We start from the raw sequence: 16568 nt of genomic DNA on the forward strand, positions 1-16568 counted from the left end.
TGTAACATTGCAGTACACTGTGCAAGACAACTTGCGCAAAACCTTCACCAAAACCAAGGACAATAAAGATCGAAATCACAGCTTAGCAATTACATAATCAAGAAAAAAGATCAAAAGGAAAACTATCCAATATTTGAAAATAATGTTGGAAAACCAGAAAAAGGATATACATAGATATACCTCTGGCTGGACATTATTCTCAACCAGCATCTGAGGGAAAGAAGATACACCCACAGCTTAAATCACTTCACCAGAGTTTTTTCAAATAGTCTCTACAAGAAACCAGAGATCATTTCCACCAATTTATTTGCTTTTCTGATCTCCCCTTTTGAGCACAGTGAAGCAGTAAGCTCATAGGAAGAATCAAAGTCCAGGAATCCAGATATTTTCTCATCCTGACAACTGCAAGTCTCAGAAACGTTTTCTAGTTTCTCATCATTGGGTGCTCTATGGTCCAAATAATTCTCAGTAGTGCAGGTGAATGATTCAGATTTTGTTGTATTAGCCAACGTCATATCATGTGGCTCACGTTTTGCAGATGCATCATTAGAAATAGATCTCTTTCCAACAGGAAAAGACATGGATCCAATTTCATCAAGGATGGCAACAGCCTCCTGTATACTTCCTCTTTCACACAAAATAACAAGAAAATTTTGCACATGCTCCATGTCAACTTCCGTGTCAATTGTATTCAGAAGATCAGTCACTGATTTTGCTTGAAGCATCTCCCTTAAAATGGTTCGAGATTCTTCCATCCTTCCTTTATCAACAAGGCCTCTTATTAAATACATGAAACCTAGGAAATCTGGTAATATCCCCTTTATCTTGAACTCCGAAAAGAACCACAGTGCTCCTTCACTGTCACCCTTTTGGCAATATGCATAGATAACTGCACTGACAGTAAACTCATCCGGCTTATGGTCTACTACTTCCAGATCAGAAAACAGTTTTAGAGCTTCCTGTATTTGACCTAACTTGCAATAACCATTGATCAGAGAGTTATAAACACGAGTATTGGGCTTAATGTTCATACATGACATGCTGTCAAATAGCCTTCTAGCATCCACTAAGAGTCCTTCTTTCGAGAGCGAGTTTATGAGTATAGCATATGTGGTTTCTGTAGGAATCAAATTAATGTCCTGCAACGAATCAAATAACCTTAGAGCTTCAACAAGACACCCTTGACGACACAGTCCATTAATAACTGCATTATAAGTTGCAATGCTGAGAGAAATTCCCTTATTCCTTGCAAAATCACAGAGATCTAAGGCCTCACCAAGATGTCCCTCTTTGCAGAGTCCACTAGTTATGCTAGTGTACCTAAACATATCCATATCAGGTAATTTGTCTTGTCCTCCCACAATCAGCTTGTATGCATCCAAAGCCCTACCATTTTTCCTCAGTGTCTCAAGAACACTTGCAGAAAGAGTGACACTTGACAAGTTCTCATTCATCTGTCTGAGAAACTTAAGAGCCTTATTGACATCATTCATGCACATGTAATCTAATAGGATTCTGCCTACCCTAGGTTCATTCATGCCACATTGTTTAAGAAACATAGTCAATATGATTCGAGTTAAAAAATTTTTACCATCTCTTAAAAAAGTTTTCAAGATTAGGTAGTAGGGCTTGCTCATCAGCATGAGTCCATTTGTCCTCGTCACCATGAAGACATCAAACATTATGTCAGAAGAACCCTTCCAATACAGGATACTAATGGCATTGTTACATAAAACTTCAACTAAATCACCACCAATATTTGTCATTCTTTGAACCAAATAGGAAGCTTCTCCTGCACCTTTAGTATCACAGGTCACATTCACCAACCTCATAAACAGCATCATATCTACTGACAAGTTTCTTTCAACCAGCTCCATGAACACCTCAATCGCCATATCAACCATACCATTCTTGCAGAGCCCATGAATAATACAATCATAACATGCAGTTGACGAAGAATATGGCGTCCTTCTAAATTGATCAAATATCTCAAGTGCCTGATCAATCCTTCCTGCTTTACAGTAGCCATCGATCATAGTGCAATAAGTAACAGAATTTGCAGTCAAGTCCATTTCTGGCATTCCTTTGTAAATGATAAGGGCGTCCTCAAATAGCCCAATCATAAATAAGGCTTTGATAAGTATGTTGCACATGGCAACATCAGGAGATATTCCAGCTGCTTCAAATCTCTTTTTAGTTTGTAACATTCCTGCAGCATTGTTTTCTCCTACATAGCCATGTAATAGAGTACTATATGTGAAAACATCTCCAACTATGCTTTTTGAGATATCATCTGCTTCAGAAGTCCTTCCAGCTTTGCACAATCCATTAATAATAGTGTTGTATGTGACAATACTAGGCTTGATACCCTTGTTGTCCATCTCATCAAGAAGCCTGAAAGCACAATCAAAATCGCCCTTCCTGCAAACCCCGTCAATTAATATTGCATAGGTAAATTCATCCACCTCTATGGCAAAAAACTCAACCATCTTGAAGAAAGCAAATGCCTCCTTCAATTTCCCTCTCTTGCAGAATCCAAACATGATTGCAGCAAAAGTAATTAAATTCGGCTTCACTCCATTCTTTATCATCTTACTTAAGAACCCAACTGCCTTTTCTACATTTCCTTGCTTCGAAACCCCATCTATAAGCACAGTATAAGCTACCACATCCATTTTCACTTTCGCATTAACCATCTCTCTGTATTTTCGAAATGCTTCCTCAATTATTCCTTCTGTAAAATATTCATAAATCCAATTACTATAAAATACAACATCGAATGACAATCCATCATTTTCCATTCTAGCTACCATTTTGGAAGCCTCCTCAATCCTACCAAGCCTAAAATAAGCACTCAAAAGAGCTGTATAAGTAACAATATTAGCCTTCAAAGCACCTGAATTTACAGCATTCTCATAAAACCCGACTGCAAGTTCAGGCTTCCCAATCTTCACAAAACCATAAATTACAGAACTACATACAAAATTATCAAAAGGATAATTAACTTCCCCACTACTCATCAACTCTAACACTTCAATAACTCTATCCATCTTCCCCTGAGAACTAAAACTATGAATCAAACAACAAAAAGTAAAAGAAGAAGGCAAAATACCACCAATCTTCAAGAAATCTCGCAATACGTAAAGACCCTTTTCAGGATCATTCTCCTTTCTGCAGAAACCTTGAATTAAAGTCTCAAAGATTCGATTTTGATCAAGAATCTTGGTTCTCCCCATGTGGGTTCTCAAGAAATGTAGAGCTTCTTCATATTTCTGCTCTTTGAGTAGAGCTTTAGTGAAGATTGTCAGTGTTTGGGAGTTTCCTTTGATTTTGTTTGAGCTAATTTGGGAGAATAAATAAAGAATGAATTTTGATTTTTGGGTTTGGGAGAGGAAGAAAAGGAAGTTGTTGAAGTCCTTGAGTGTTGGAGTGAAACCACTTTTTAGAAGAGAAAGGAGTGATAGAGTCATGGAAGCCCCCCCTTCAATGTGACTTGGTTGTGGTGGTGGTGGTGGGGTGATGGACGGAGAAAAGTGGGCTGCGAATGCAGTGGAGGGGCGGTGCAGCGGCGGGGAGGCGGGGATTGGTGGGGCTACTTGGTGTTGTAAGTTTAGAGTTTAGACCATGTGTTAATTGCACTAAATTCCCTATGCATATTTCAACAAGTTACACTTTCCCCCCTTGGTTTTTTTTTACCTTAAAAGGCGTCTTACACGTTATTTTAATTTTTATACTAGTAACAACTTCTTTTACAATAAAATATAATGCAAAGGATCTATTAAATGAGTTGGTTATTAATTTGTGATTTACTTGTTTAACTTATTTTTATATAATTAATAGTGAAAACTAAATATTTTGAAAAAATGGCATTTGTGCATGTCACTCTCCTTTCTATATACATATATTAATCTCTAATTACATACAAATATGAGTATGTATGGCATTCATACAAATAAACGAAAATTATACCTTCTTCCGCATATATATATATATATATATATATATATATATTGCAAATTCTAATTGAGTTGAGATCGATTCAAGTATTGAATACTTTGATTAGTCTTTCATTACTACAACATAGTTGTGCTTGTTATTTAGTATTCCATAAAAGTCTATCGCGAAAACAAAAATCATATACTTTTTTCTTCTTAGCAAAGGAGAGGAATAGATTTAAAGACTTAATTTCTAAAATTTCAACTTTAATCACTGGACCAAAACCTTCTTGACAACCATACACTATTTGTATTTGGGTTAGTTGTTCACTTTTACGTATCTTATTTTCATTCATTTCAATTCTCAATTGTGCCAAAAGGATAAGTTACACCAGCAACTGATACTGAAAGGAGAAGTGACATCTTTCCTTTACGTTCTTTATTGTTTACCATTGTTTAGCTCCAGGATGTAAAAGAACCAAAAGTTCTCATGAAGGTTCAGTCTTGCTCCAAGAGTGGCTTCTTTGCTGTTCGATAACAACCTTCAGAAGTAAAGTTACTACATTAGCGGTTAGTTTGACAATTGAGTAACTTTTATAATAGCCTTTCCCCTTTCCAGCAACCAAGCTGATACATTACTTCTGAAGTTACTGTTGCTAAAAATTTTACCATGTTTCCAAGGATGTATATCTATCTAGCCAAACTATTTACCTTGAGCTTTCCATCGTACATTGTACCACTACATCAATAAGCAAACAAAGTCTAATAGCCAAAAAAGTGAATGATAGTGAATGATGAATCTCCTTCACTGCTGGAGCAGAATACAATTAGAACACATTAAATTCTCAAGACAATTTCTGAGTTTTCGCTTAAAACATGTCCTTTTATAGTTTCTAATCGTGTAACACGTTTTGTAACCTACAATTTATCGGACAGAATGACGACTTTCTAAAACATCAATCTTCACAGCGTTGAACACAGATCTCTTAAGCAGGAAATTCAGTTCCAACTTTTGTTCCTCATACCCAAATGAGGCATCTAATTCGCCGGGAAGACCCATTAAAGATGCCTCAGCCGAGCAATAGCGAGCAGCTGAGCGTGCAGTACAGTTTGATCTGCACGAGATAAGAGTGTCAAATGAATGCAAGGCGCAATGTTGGTACTGTAATAAGGGAACCACCTATCTCTCTCTCTCTCTCTCTCTCTCTATAGAAACAAACATACACATGTACATGCACACAGATATGTATGCGTATTTTTGAGCACATATGCACACAATGAGGGATGAGTGATAGCAGCATGCATAATGATGTCCCAAAGTACAATGTTCCCAACCATCACTCTTTTTGAGATGAAGATCCTCTCTTGTCAACCATACCAAAAATGAAGCTCTTAGTAGAAGTAGCCTGTTGCATGATAATTATGTGCATGTGCATATACTATGACTTACACAAATAAATCAGAGGAAAGTTGGGCAAGAAAGTCACTGCATCAACTGAAACAATGTGGAACATAAAAATTTCTGTTTTCACTTGCAATTACATTTCGGATAAGTGAACCTATACCTTGAACTATCAAAGACATGTGGCCTTTAGTTGTCTTGTTCAATTCGTCTTTCAGTATGACCCCGTCTAGCCCTCCGACGAGTGTGGCCTGAATGTGAAGTAGGAACACGCTTCTTAGGTTTCTTACTGCAAAATTAAACCAAATTGTCAGCAAGAATAAAATGTGCATTCAAATAAATAGTAACCATAGGCTATATTGCACACTCTGCAACATGGATATTTAGTGCATGGACGCGCTCTTCACAAACACATTTCACTTTTTTAAATTAAAGACCAACAATCCCTTAAGATGACTAACCTGAAGACTTCAGCAATCATATTCAGCACAAGAAAGACAGGCAGAGCCATCAAAGCAGAGGCCTACAATAACCCAAAAAAAGCAAAAAGTAGTAGTTATAAAGGAGAAAATGAAAGAAAATGCCCTGAATTACTACACATTTTGAATGTTGTTATGATGAAATTGCATACCATATACCAAGTCAACTTATTGGTAGCAAGAGGTCTTGTGTGCTCATGATTCTTTAGCAAGTCCAGAACGGTAGCTTGGACCTTCACAAACGAAAATATCCAGATGATTATGCAAAGTAAAAAGTTAACTATTTTTACAAAGGACAACACCCACCGAACGTTCAACTTATCACATCAAAAGATGACATGACGCGAACTAGCTGCCTCCCCCAATAAAAGTAGAAAAAGGGAACATCAATTACTTTAAACGAAGATTTACCTAGAGAAATGCATTTAATAATTCTCCTACTTAACATGTTATTCCAATCAGTATTTGTCATGTGGATTATTACATAATCTGTCTGCCCATATAATCTCATCCAAAAGAACAAAAAGTTGAACCCAGGCTTCATGCTTGCATAAGCTGCTCCACTTTGCTCCATCTAAATCGACATAACTTAACAATAGCAAATATCAGCTCTCTTCAAATCAGGCTAAAGATTAGTTCATAGAGCTCAGTGATATTTGAGTCTAATTAAAGTATCCAGCATTTCGCTTAAACATTTATTAATCAAGCCTTTCTTCATGTTTTAGTCATGTCTTTCAGATATTTTAGTATATATATATTTCCATGGACATCACCTACAATGCACAAAAATGAACTTTCAACCTAGCATTTCAAAATCATCCCAAAAAAAAAAGCCTTTTCAGCCACTCGGTGCCAAAATTTTACATTTACTCCCTTCTCCATCAGAAAAGAATCCAGTGTCTCAACTTTGTGACCACCAAGAAGATGGAATACCGCCTTCGGTGGTTAGCAGATGCTAAAGCCAGAAATGGATCTCTCTCTCTCTTTCCTCACAAGCACACGCAGCCTCATAAACTTCAAGTCCAGAAGGACAGATCCACTTTAATTGAAATAAGAATTTTTATCTGTCTTTCATTTTTAAATCCAGCATCAAGTCAAATTGAGCCAATTCTATATCAAGCGTGGAGTTGACAAAACCCTATCAAGCTTGCAAAAAAGGTTGAGCTTAAGAATACATAATCAGTTCAAACTTAAGTTCCAAACTTCATTCAAACCTCTAGCGACATAATACCAAGCAAACTCATGCCTTAGTTTGGATTTTCAGTGTTACGGTTATGTTTATCAAACGGGAAAAGAATTGGAAGCTCTAGTATTTTTTGATGTTAAAGTAGAGAGAGAGAGAGAGAGAGAGACTATATAAACCAGCCATTTCAATGACTTCAATATTTCAAATACAAACAAACTTATGTTTCTACAGCCTTCCTGAGAAGGTTTAAAAGCTGCCTAAAGTTAATGGCCTACCACACACTGTGTGTTATCATTTATATCATATATTGGCATGCATGACATATAAAGAAGCAAGGCTCACAGAAAAAGAAGGCTCGATAATTCTGTATTCTTTGGCATAGGGGTTTTGCAGACTATAAACCTATCCAACAACAAGTGGTAAAGAAAAGACACTAATGGCATAGCACAAGAGCTTTAAAAAATTATTTTAAAAAAGTTTTAATATGCCCAGGATAGCAAGCCAATAAAATTACCTAACCATCTGGACAGCATGAAACTCTCTAGTATAAATCTATGATGTTCTCTTTAAACATTTTCCTAGATTACTTAGGGATACTGCCCAAACTGATTAGTTTAGCAAACTAGTTGGTAAGCTATCTCATGTCTCTGGATATTATGCCAAATTCTGTAGATGGTTACCACAACATAAATTGCACCACAATGTAACAATTTGTTCACAAGGTCAGAATAATATGCTATTAGTCATTGAAATCTGATTTATCCACAACAAAATTGGTGCTCCCGAGAAAAAGGAACTCTGATGCAATATTGTGTTAGACCACCTAATTGCCTCCACCACAAATTCTCCACCTTCACCCCCTGATTCTATTTTCTGCTATCTTCTTTTAAAATTTTCATCTCTTTAGACCATTATCATCTTTTGTTATTCTTTTAATTTGTAAGGCTTTTTTTTTTCTTTGGGCGATACTATTCCTTCTAAGATTTGCGTTTGACCACCAGTATCAACTTCTTCCTTTAGCTACGGCCATAATCTGTAAGTTTGAATGCCTTCTAATGAAAAAGTTTGCACCTAGGATGAGATCAAAATGAGAATTATTAAACAAATACATTCTCTGGTCGTTGTCCACTAGCAAAAGCCAAAATCAAGCAATCATCATTCGACCTTATGCAAAGTAGATTTCAAAATCATGGGATAACGAAGTCTAGGAGCCCTAGTTAAATGAAAAAAAATAATGTGGCAAAAGGGTCAGCTAGTCAATAGATCCATTTGCACAACTCCAAGAAGTTCAAACAGATATATAACGCAAAATGTTAAGACACTGAATAAGCATAGCAAGCAAGATGTGGATCTTGCCAGACAAAATAAGATTAAACAATTACATAATTACCAGCTTCACAATGTATGATAAATAAAACAATCACATCAAAATAAAGCTCCAACAATACGAAGCTCAGAGCTTCTCCTGCCCTGTTCCTAATATGAACAAGATTTTGGAGCTGGAAAAATCAACCACAAAAAAAAAGGATGCTTGGTCATGCCATGAACAGAAGAAAGGAATCAAGAAGCAGAGAAGAGTGAGAGTAAAAGCATGTGATACCTGGCGATGATATGCAGTCACAAATTTAATGAACCTCTTGTAGCTACGAATTACTTTCTTTGTGTAAGGCTTCAAATAGACACGAGCTTTATCCATGTGCGGCTTCATCAATAGCGAAACTTGATCAACATATGGCTTCGAAAACTTCTTAGCTTCCTGTCAAATCAGCAAAAGGTGATGTCCCAAATATATATCATCTAGGACATCAAAATAACCAAAATCATCCCAAAGAGTACCTGAAAGTATGGGTTCAAAACCTCTTGTAACCTTACAACGTGAGGCTCCATTGACTTTTTGGATATATGATACAAGTCGATAGCGTTATTAGTGAGTGATCGCAGATGCAGACTGAAATTATTGACAAATGTGGAGCAGTGTTCTTTTACAATTGGCATCCATCTCTACAAACAATGAACTATCCATAAAAAACTTCAAAAATTAACAGCAGAAACAAGAACTCAAAACTTTGAGAACATTCTAAAACATTTGCTGAGAAATGTTCCAGAAACATGTTTAACCAGAAGAAATAACTGTTAAAATGGTTTAAATAGGATACTCGTCCCTCTGTCCTTAGTAAAGTCTCTATCTAGCCATGCTGAGTTTCCATGTCTCAACGGGTCCCAATTTCAACTTCAAATAGTCTAACATGTACAAACCTTTTCAATTACATTTAAAATACTTCGCCATGAGAAAATGGGCAAATTTCCTGGTGAAACCAAGTAAAAGGTTGAAACAATTATAAGCCTAGAAGATCTCATTCTTCTAGTTTAGGGAAGGTCCACATATCTCCCACATAACACTTCAAAAGATATAACCACCCTTGCAGTCACTTTCAATGAGCCTTCAGAAGGCTATGTAGAGCAAAGGTAGTATACAGGGACATAAACATGTATATGCCCTTTGAAAGGTTGGAGAGCATAAAATTGGATTCTCATAGTAGGATATCAATCAAGGTCGAGCTGAAAGAAAAGATTTAAAAAAGTTGGCAAACCAAGAGAAGGCTTCATGTCTTTTTATCTGCTTCTGATCCATTAATAGGACTAATAAAAAAAGGATGCTACCATTAATCCCATGATAAGGCAGTGACACCTTCCTTGTAGAAGCTATCTGCATTGCTGGAATAGGTTGTGGACAAAAAAGAGGTGTCATACTAATTTAGACAAAAAAAAAATGATGTTAACCCTTTTCAAACTGCAATTTTCTATAAGCCAGAGGCTAAATATGCTAGAACAAGCAAATGCATTGCAATACATTAAAGAGCCAGTATTACAGGTCAATAAAGCATTAAACAATCAGTCCAAACTGAAACTAAACGTAAAACTAAAACACATTGTGAGTGAACAATGGATAAAATGCAGAACAACATACTGATTTAACAATATGGACATGAGGCTGAGCCCACTTCTCAAGTTCAGATTTCTTTTTCAAAGCCTGAAAAAGATGAAGAGCAATAATAAGACCAAAATTAAACCAGGAACAAATGTCCTTTAAAGAACTAGTCACAGCATATCATGCTAAATCTAATGCAAATGCACAAATAATCAGAAAAAACAAGAAAACAGCACCTTGTTAACTGTCAGATCCAAGGTAGGTTTTCCATGCTTATGCCAATGGGTCACGACAAAGGACTGCATGTTCAAATGAGAAAGCATTGAACAGCAAATATATAGGAAAAGTAAAATATGCCTAGAAAGGTCGTGGAATATATGTGTTAAGCTGAAAATTTTACCTGGAAATGAACAAAATGAACTGAAAGCCACGGTGGAATCCATGCTTCGTGAACCTGCACATTGATCGACTCCAACACATTACTTGTTGGGGAATAGCAAACACATGATGTAAATGAATCAAAATAACAAAGGACAGAGAGAAAGAAGTGCAGCACAGAGGAATGAAACGTCAACAGAAATTGAAAAACCTATAGTCAAGCATCAATAGATTGAAATTTCTGCGGCAAAAGCAAATTAGAAACCATCTTAGTCCTAAAGTTAAAAAAGCACGCTCTTTTCCCAACAAAGTACTGTCATATTTGACTTAAAATGTTTACACAAGGAATAAATGTCACCACAACCAACTATACCTAACATCAAGAGAAGGGAAGTGTTTGATATGATTTGATTATCTTGATTAAGTTAGACTTACACCTTTTGCTTTAGAGCTATTCCAAGAATATCCTCAAAACTTCTTTTACTTATCAAAATTTAATAGTGCACTTTGATCTTTCCAAATGCATGTCCTCTAAACCCTTCAAATAACAAAGAGTAGGAAATAAACTGTACATTTGTCTCCCTTGACATAAACAACTGTAGCCATGTATAACTCCTAAATTGTCAACATTATACTTCAATATCTCAGCCAATATGCATTATAACATCTTCTCTTGGAAGCTAGCTCTCTTCACGCTGTTTAGGAATATTCTAGTCTTTAAAAACACATAATAAATCAATCAAACTTATCCATCAATAATCTTTTGAATCCTAAAAATATTTTTCCATTACAATCTTCACCTTACCATTTCCAATTCAGGACTTCAAAAACTTTAAACCAACAGAAACTAAACCAGCACTCTGCAGATATATATGCCCCATAATCACCTACATCATGACATAGAGCTTTTGACTGCTTGCGCCAAGCTCTTAATTCTGTTTCTCTTCCTACAAATCGCACACAACTTCATTTTTCAGCAACTAATAACTAAAAAAGTCATTAACATTTCTCTCTTACATGCTCACAGTAACTCGATTTTTTGTGAAAGCTTAACCTGAACACATCCCAAAAATAAATCCACCATCAAGTTAACCTCAAAGTTTGTGGTTTGGTCATCATCCATTCAAAACAGTAGTGCAGATAACTACTACTTAAAGAACCATACCTCACTAGTCATGGTTGAAGAAGAAATTCAGACTTGTCAGATTTCAATACAAATCCAGATCCTATCCCCCAACCTCCCTGTCTTCCTAACTAATTATCAAATGTGCAATCTTCAACAACTTTCTCTTCCCCCCTCAATATCCAGAAAGTAAGAGACAGTACACGAGAGAGAGAAAGAGACAGAGAGGATATCTAGAGTGAGGTGGTTAATCAATGAGAAGTATTTAAAAAGGAGGAAAAGAAAACAGTCTAATTACCTCACTCAGATATTTAGAAAGAGAAGAGGCCTCCAATTTTGCTTTCATCAATTCTTCCTATAGCCAACAATAAGTTAGCACTCAATGTGTTTTAGCCAGATTAAACATCACAAGGGCCGAAAAAAGTTGCAACAAACCTCTGCCACTTCAAGGGCACGCTGACTTTTATGAATCCTAGACTTTTGTTCCTCATTTGTCCGATGTAGCTGGCAAAGATCAGACAAAACTAAAATGAACACTAAAACATTCCAGAAAAACACAAGAAATAACAAATAGAAACATCAAAAGAAAAAATATCAAATACATTTTCAAGTTTTAAGTTCAAATCCTTGATTCTGCTCTCAGCATCATTTGCTCTGGCCTCAAGGCCAACCTTTTTCTCGTTCTGGGCCTCTATCACTTTCTTTAAATTGTTTATCTGCCACAAAGAGAATATTAGAGGCTAGCCATATGTCAAAACAATTTATTCTAGAGTGAGCAACCTGTTCTTGAAGTTGAGAGGCACGCACATCAGCCTCATCCTCCCTTTTCTTAGCTTTTGATAATTCTTTTTCCTGATAAACAAATCAACTTTATCAGATAGAAGTTTCTGCAGCGAGATACATTATTTTACACTTCCACATTCTCATTCACTTGAAACATTTTTACTCTGAGAAAAAGATTCAAAGACCCTCAAGCACTGCAAACTCCTTACCTTAAGCGATAGTACTTCACTCTGAAGCGATGCTAAATTGCTCGACTTCTCATCAATTATCTTCTCTAGTTCTTTGATAGTTCTCTCCTTGCTCTTAATTTCTTGTGTTCTCTCTTCTATGCTGGACTCTTTATTCAAAAAAAAAAAGTTACAAAGCAAGCACACAAACCTATCACATATAATTGACGTCAAGAAATCCAGTTTACTAAACACAATAACCTTGTTAAAAATCAAAAAACACATTTTATTTTCAGAATCTTCCATTATGACCAGTTGACCACTAAAAACAACCCTATCAAACCAGAAAGCTTGCTCAAAGTAATGAGTTTCTTTAAAACATTGCAAAACTCCATGTTTCAACCCTATCAGACCGTAGACTTCTGTTTCTCATCAATTACAAGATGGACAATAAAAGAAATTAGTAAGCATAATTTTGAGATCTCTTTTCCATTTTCATCTAATCAACCTAAACAGAGTCCAGACACCAAAAATGCAGTACTTTTAATCTTCTTTTGATGAAGTTCTTCTACTGTCTAGCACACCAAACTAAAGAAAATGAATCCTGATACACAGTCCAAAATCTGAAGAATCAGATTCTGACTCTACTCACAAGCTTTAAATTACCCATACATTCCTAAACAATACAGGGTGAATATGCATAACGTTTACAGTTGAGCTAACAGAGAATGCCATATTTTCAAAGAAAAATTAAAAAAAAAAAAAAAAAAACTTTATCTACTTCATTGTTCCTATATTCACCACCAGAAAACATTTTTCTCCAAACCAAATAAAAAATAAATAAAAATCATAATAATAGAAACAGAAAAAACAACAACCATAATAACAATCTACGCATGACTGCTGTGCTTACATTCTTCTAGAAAGATCAAAACTTTCGCACCAAGAAAAGTAAATGTAAGTAAAATATTCCACTTGACCACAACATAACACTGAAAACCCAGAATAAACAAGTACATTATATCAAACCCTTTTGCACATAAAGTTCAAATCTTCAACATCATCTCAACAACTCAGACTAGTTAGCAGAAATTCAAATCACATAAAAATAACAAGAAGAAAATCCAAAAAAAAAAAAAATCGAAAGCTCAGTGCTTGTCTACTTTAAACAATTTAAAATCGAGAACAAATTATGAAATCATAATTGGATAATACAGTGAGAGCTAGACCTGCGAGGGAAATCTTTGACTTGAGTTTGTCCAGTTCTAGTTTCAGAGAAGAATCTGGAACCTCAGATTCTGATACTTCATCTTCTGAGTCTGACAACGTTGCTGAATTAATTTCGGAGAAAATAAAGGATAGAAATAGGAAAAATACCAGGAATTTTGAGAGAGCCATTGAAGAGAATCGGAGAAGCAACTGGGAGGTTGGTTTTTTTCCCTGATTTTCAGAGGTCTTTTGGCACTTTGTTTTTGTTTATATAGGTGGTGTTGTGCACGAGGGAAACGATGTAGATTTGGGACATTATACAATAATGAGTTTTTGCTTAGCTTATGTAAATTTGCATTTTTACCCCGAAGAGGTTTGAAATTGACACGGATGGTAATCTTTACTCTTTTTTTTTTTTTTGCCCTTTTCTGGCCTCTTTCACTTTCTTTTCTTAAATTTCGGTTAATTCCAGTGTTTTCAAACTCGATGACTCAGCTATGCATGGACAGGCGTCAAAAAACGAAAAAATGGGTCATGTCGTAAATATATTAAATTATTGATATGATATGATAATATAAAAAATATATGGATAATAAATCTCTTATGGTGTTTTTGAATTTTAAGTGAAAATTTGATGAGTTAATAATTAAATGCATAAGATTATGCGGCAAAATAGAGAAACAAGATTGTAAATAAAAATAAAAAAATGTATAAGAATATTTACAGGTGTGTAAAATTTCTAAATATAAAATGTAATTACCTGTAGAAGCTTTGGATTGCAAGATCACATCAAGAGAAATTAAGGAATAGTTTTAAAAAAAAGGTACATAAGAAAACCACCAATATTTTTTTCAAGTTTTGTTTTTAGTTTTAACCAATCAAATCCAAATTTTTCTAATTTTGACTTGTCAAACTTGATTTTTTTTTTTTCAATTTTGACCCGAAAAATACCATTAGATTCGACTAATTTACTTGGATAGAACATCTAGCGAGTTTCATGTTTAACCGATTGAACCAGACAATCCACTTCAGATCTTTAAAAACATTAGTTAATTCCACATAATTTGGTCAAAATCTATTTTTTTTTTTAACTTAGGAAATTCATATCAACAATTTGCCTCTATTTACTAATGTTGGATTTATTTCTAGAATTCTAGTAAAGTGCTAGAAATATTTTTTTAACATTTAATATTCCACCCTAACCTCAAAGGACTATCCAAGCCAATATTAGTAAGAATAGATCACTTTTTTACTCAAATTTTATTGTTGATGTAAATGATATTTTGATAAAGAATCTATAAAAATTCATATAAGCGATCTATGGTTACAAACATATTTTGATTGATAATAGTGATTGAAGGTAACGTCACTCAAACTTTATTTTTTTAATCCCAAAAAAAAAGGACAATGGTCTAAATGTTTTGCTATGATCAAACAACTTTTGAATGCATGTCCCGTAGTAATAAACAGAATTGAAATCACCAAATAGCATTTTTACTTTAAAAAAGAAAAAAGGGGCTATGGTCCAAAATGGTTCGCCGTCAATGTTGATCAAAGAACTTTTGATTACAAGATTAAGAGTAGTGCACACACGTTGATTTGTTGTATAGAGGATTGACCACGTAATGTTTGAATTAAACTTTATGCATCAATATTGTCAAACATTGGTGTGAAATTTTAAAACTTTAGAGTTTAGTCTTTCAATGAGGTCTGTCGCACGGGGACAAATAAGAAAATCTGGGTGGGCTTTTTGTCAAGAGAAAAAAATGAAGGGATGAAGACAAGCATGGACACCACCTCTCCTGGTGGGGTGGGAGGTCAGGGGTTCAACCTTTGTCTCCCACCAAATTGTCTGTACCTCGTGGATAACTCGATTGGTCTCAGCAAGTCTCCTTAAGAGCTGGTGTTCAGTGCCTACAAGGATCCGAGTCCTGTGGTTATCATGTTCGCAGGAATGGGACATTTCCTTCAGGATCGGAGTGGGATTAGTCGGGCCTCGTAAGGATTGACCCGCACACCCAATCCGTCAGGGAAAAAAAAAAAAAAAAAAGAAGACAAGCATGGGCTGACCTCCTCGAGGCCTGTAGATCTACGCAGAATAATCAAGACTGGCTTTTGTCTCATTTACTACCCTTATTTTTGTCGTTCTCAGTAATTCAATTGGATTGGACCCATTAAGATCTTGGGCATATTATGACAACAATATTGCCCTCGCTAGGCTGAAATTTCTGAACTAAAACTAAATTTAACCTTACAAATTAAGAAATAAAAAAATGTGAAAGTGAAATTGAAAGTGAAATTAGCCTAAAGGCATGTCCATGAAAAACCAAAAGAACTTAGAGAAAAGAAAAGAAAAGAATAGATATCATATATCCATATAGTAGTGAAACGAGATCTATAATTCTACTCATTTCACAACTCTTTGGACATAAATCTAGAAAAATTCACGAGAAGATAAGAAGTGATAAAACAGTTTCATTGAACTATAAAAAAATTGGTGATGAACATATATAGAATAGTGAATTTTTCATCTCATAATCACAGTGCTGTTACCTGGCTGCTAGATTGAATGGTTAGGCCTAGCAAATCTTGCATCATATGAAAAGAAGAGAGCCCAACTAGCCAAGACATGATTGCCAACAAATAAGTGAAACAACATGACCGTATGACATTGATGGTAAAATGTACCAATGCGGGCAATTCATCCTTGGCTGCATTGCCCTCACTTCGTATTCATGCAATGCTCAGATTGATTCCTGATTTTGCTCCCATTGAGGAATGCAAGATGTGGATCTGCCTTCATAGGCTGGGAAGTTGACTATTTGAGTATGATGCAGTGATAGGATTGCCTTTGAAAAGGCATTTCAGGCCAAATTGCATTCAAGGGAGTTAAGGAAGTTTCCCTAGTGGTTGTTGTAGCTACAACATAGATAGGAGCTAGATTAATTAAAGTAGGTGTTTAAGATTTCGATAATTT

The 16568-nt window shown here is 35.4% G+C and overlaps 2 protein-coding genes across 9 annotated transcripts in view; both read right to left on the reverse strand.

The window, feature by feature from the left end:
- The window catches only part of LOC113691506 (pentatricopeptide repeat-containing protein At5g57250, mitochondrial-like), a 37826-nt gene extending 34185 nt beyond the window's left edge, over positions 1–3641 (reverse strand). For 6 of the 7 annotated variants that reach the window (XM_072053943.1, XM_027209658.2, XM_027209661.2 and 3 more), the window contains exon 1: positions 181–3641. In XM_072053943.1, coding sequence (XP_071910044.1) covers positions 273–3470 — 3198 coding nt within the window. In that variant the 5' untranslated portion in view covers positions 3471–3641 and the 3' untranslated portion in view covers positions 181–272. The remainder of the gene's footprint in view (positions 1–180) is intronic. The other variant, XM_072053944.1, reaches the window with a different exon arrangement.
- Positions 3642–4717: 1076 nt separating this feature from the next.
- LOC113693831 (uncharacterized) lies at positions 4718–13913 on the reverse strand. 2 transcript variants are annotated; one of them, XM_027212560.2, is made up of 15 exons: positions 13612–13913; positions 12425–12552; positions 12213–12284; positions 12035–12148; positions 11868–11936; positions 11731–11787; positions 10332–10385; positions 10168–10230; positions 9971–10033; positions 8839–9003; positions 8603–8758; positions 5969–6049; positions 5799–5860; positions 5501–5626; positions 4718–5050 (listed from the first exon to the last, which is right to left on the reverse strand). In XM_027212560.2, exons 1-14 carry the CDS (start codon positions 13778–13780, stop codon positions 5527–5529), a joined length of 1353 nt encoding a protein of 450 aa, XP_027068361.1. In that variant the 5' UTR covers positions 13781–13913; the 3' UTR covers positions 4718–5050; positions 5501–5526. The 2 variants fall into 2 exon arrangements, with proteins under 2 accessions (XP_027068361.1, XP_027068362.1); XM_027212561.2 differs by lacking the exon at positions 11731–11787.
- Between the last annotated feature and the right edge of the window lie 2655 nt (positions 13914–16568).

The sequence above is a fragment of the Coffea arabica genome, chromosome 6c (genome assembly GCF_036785885.1).
Source record: "Coffea arabica cultivar ET-39 chromosome 6c, Coffea Arabica ET-39 HiFi, whole genome shotgun sequence".
Classification (NCBI taxonomy): Eukaryota; Viridiplantae; Streptophyta; class Magnoliopsida; order Gentianales; family Rubiaceae; genus Coffea; species Coffea arabica.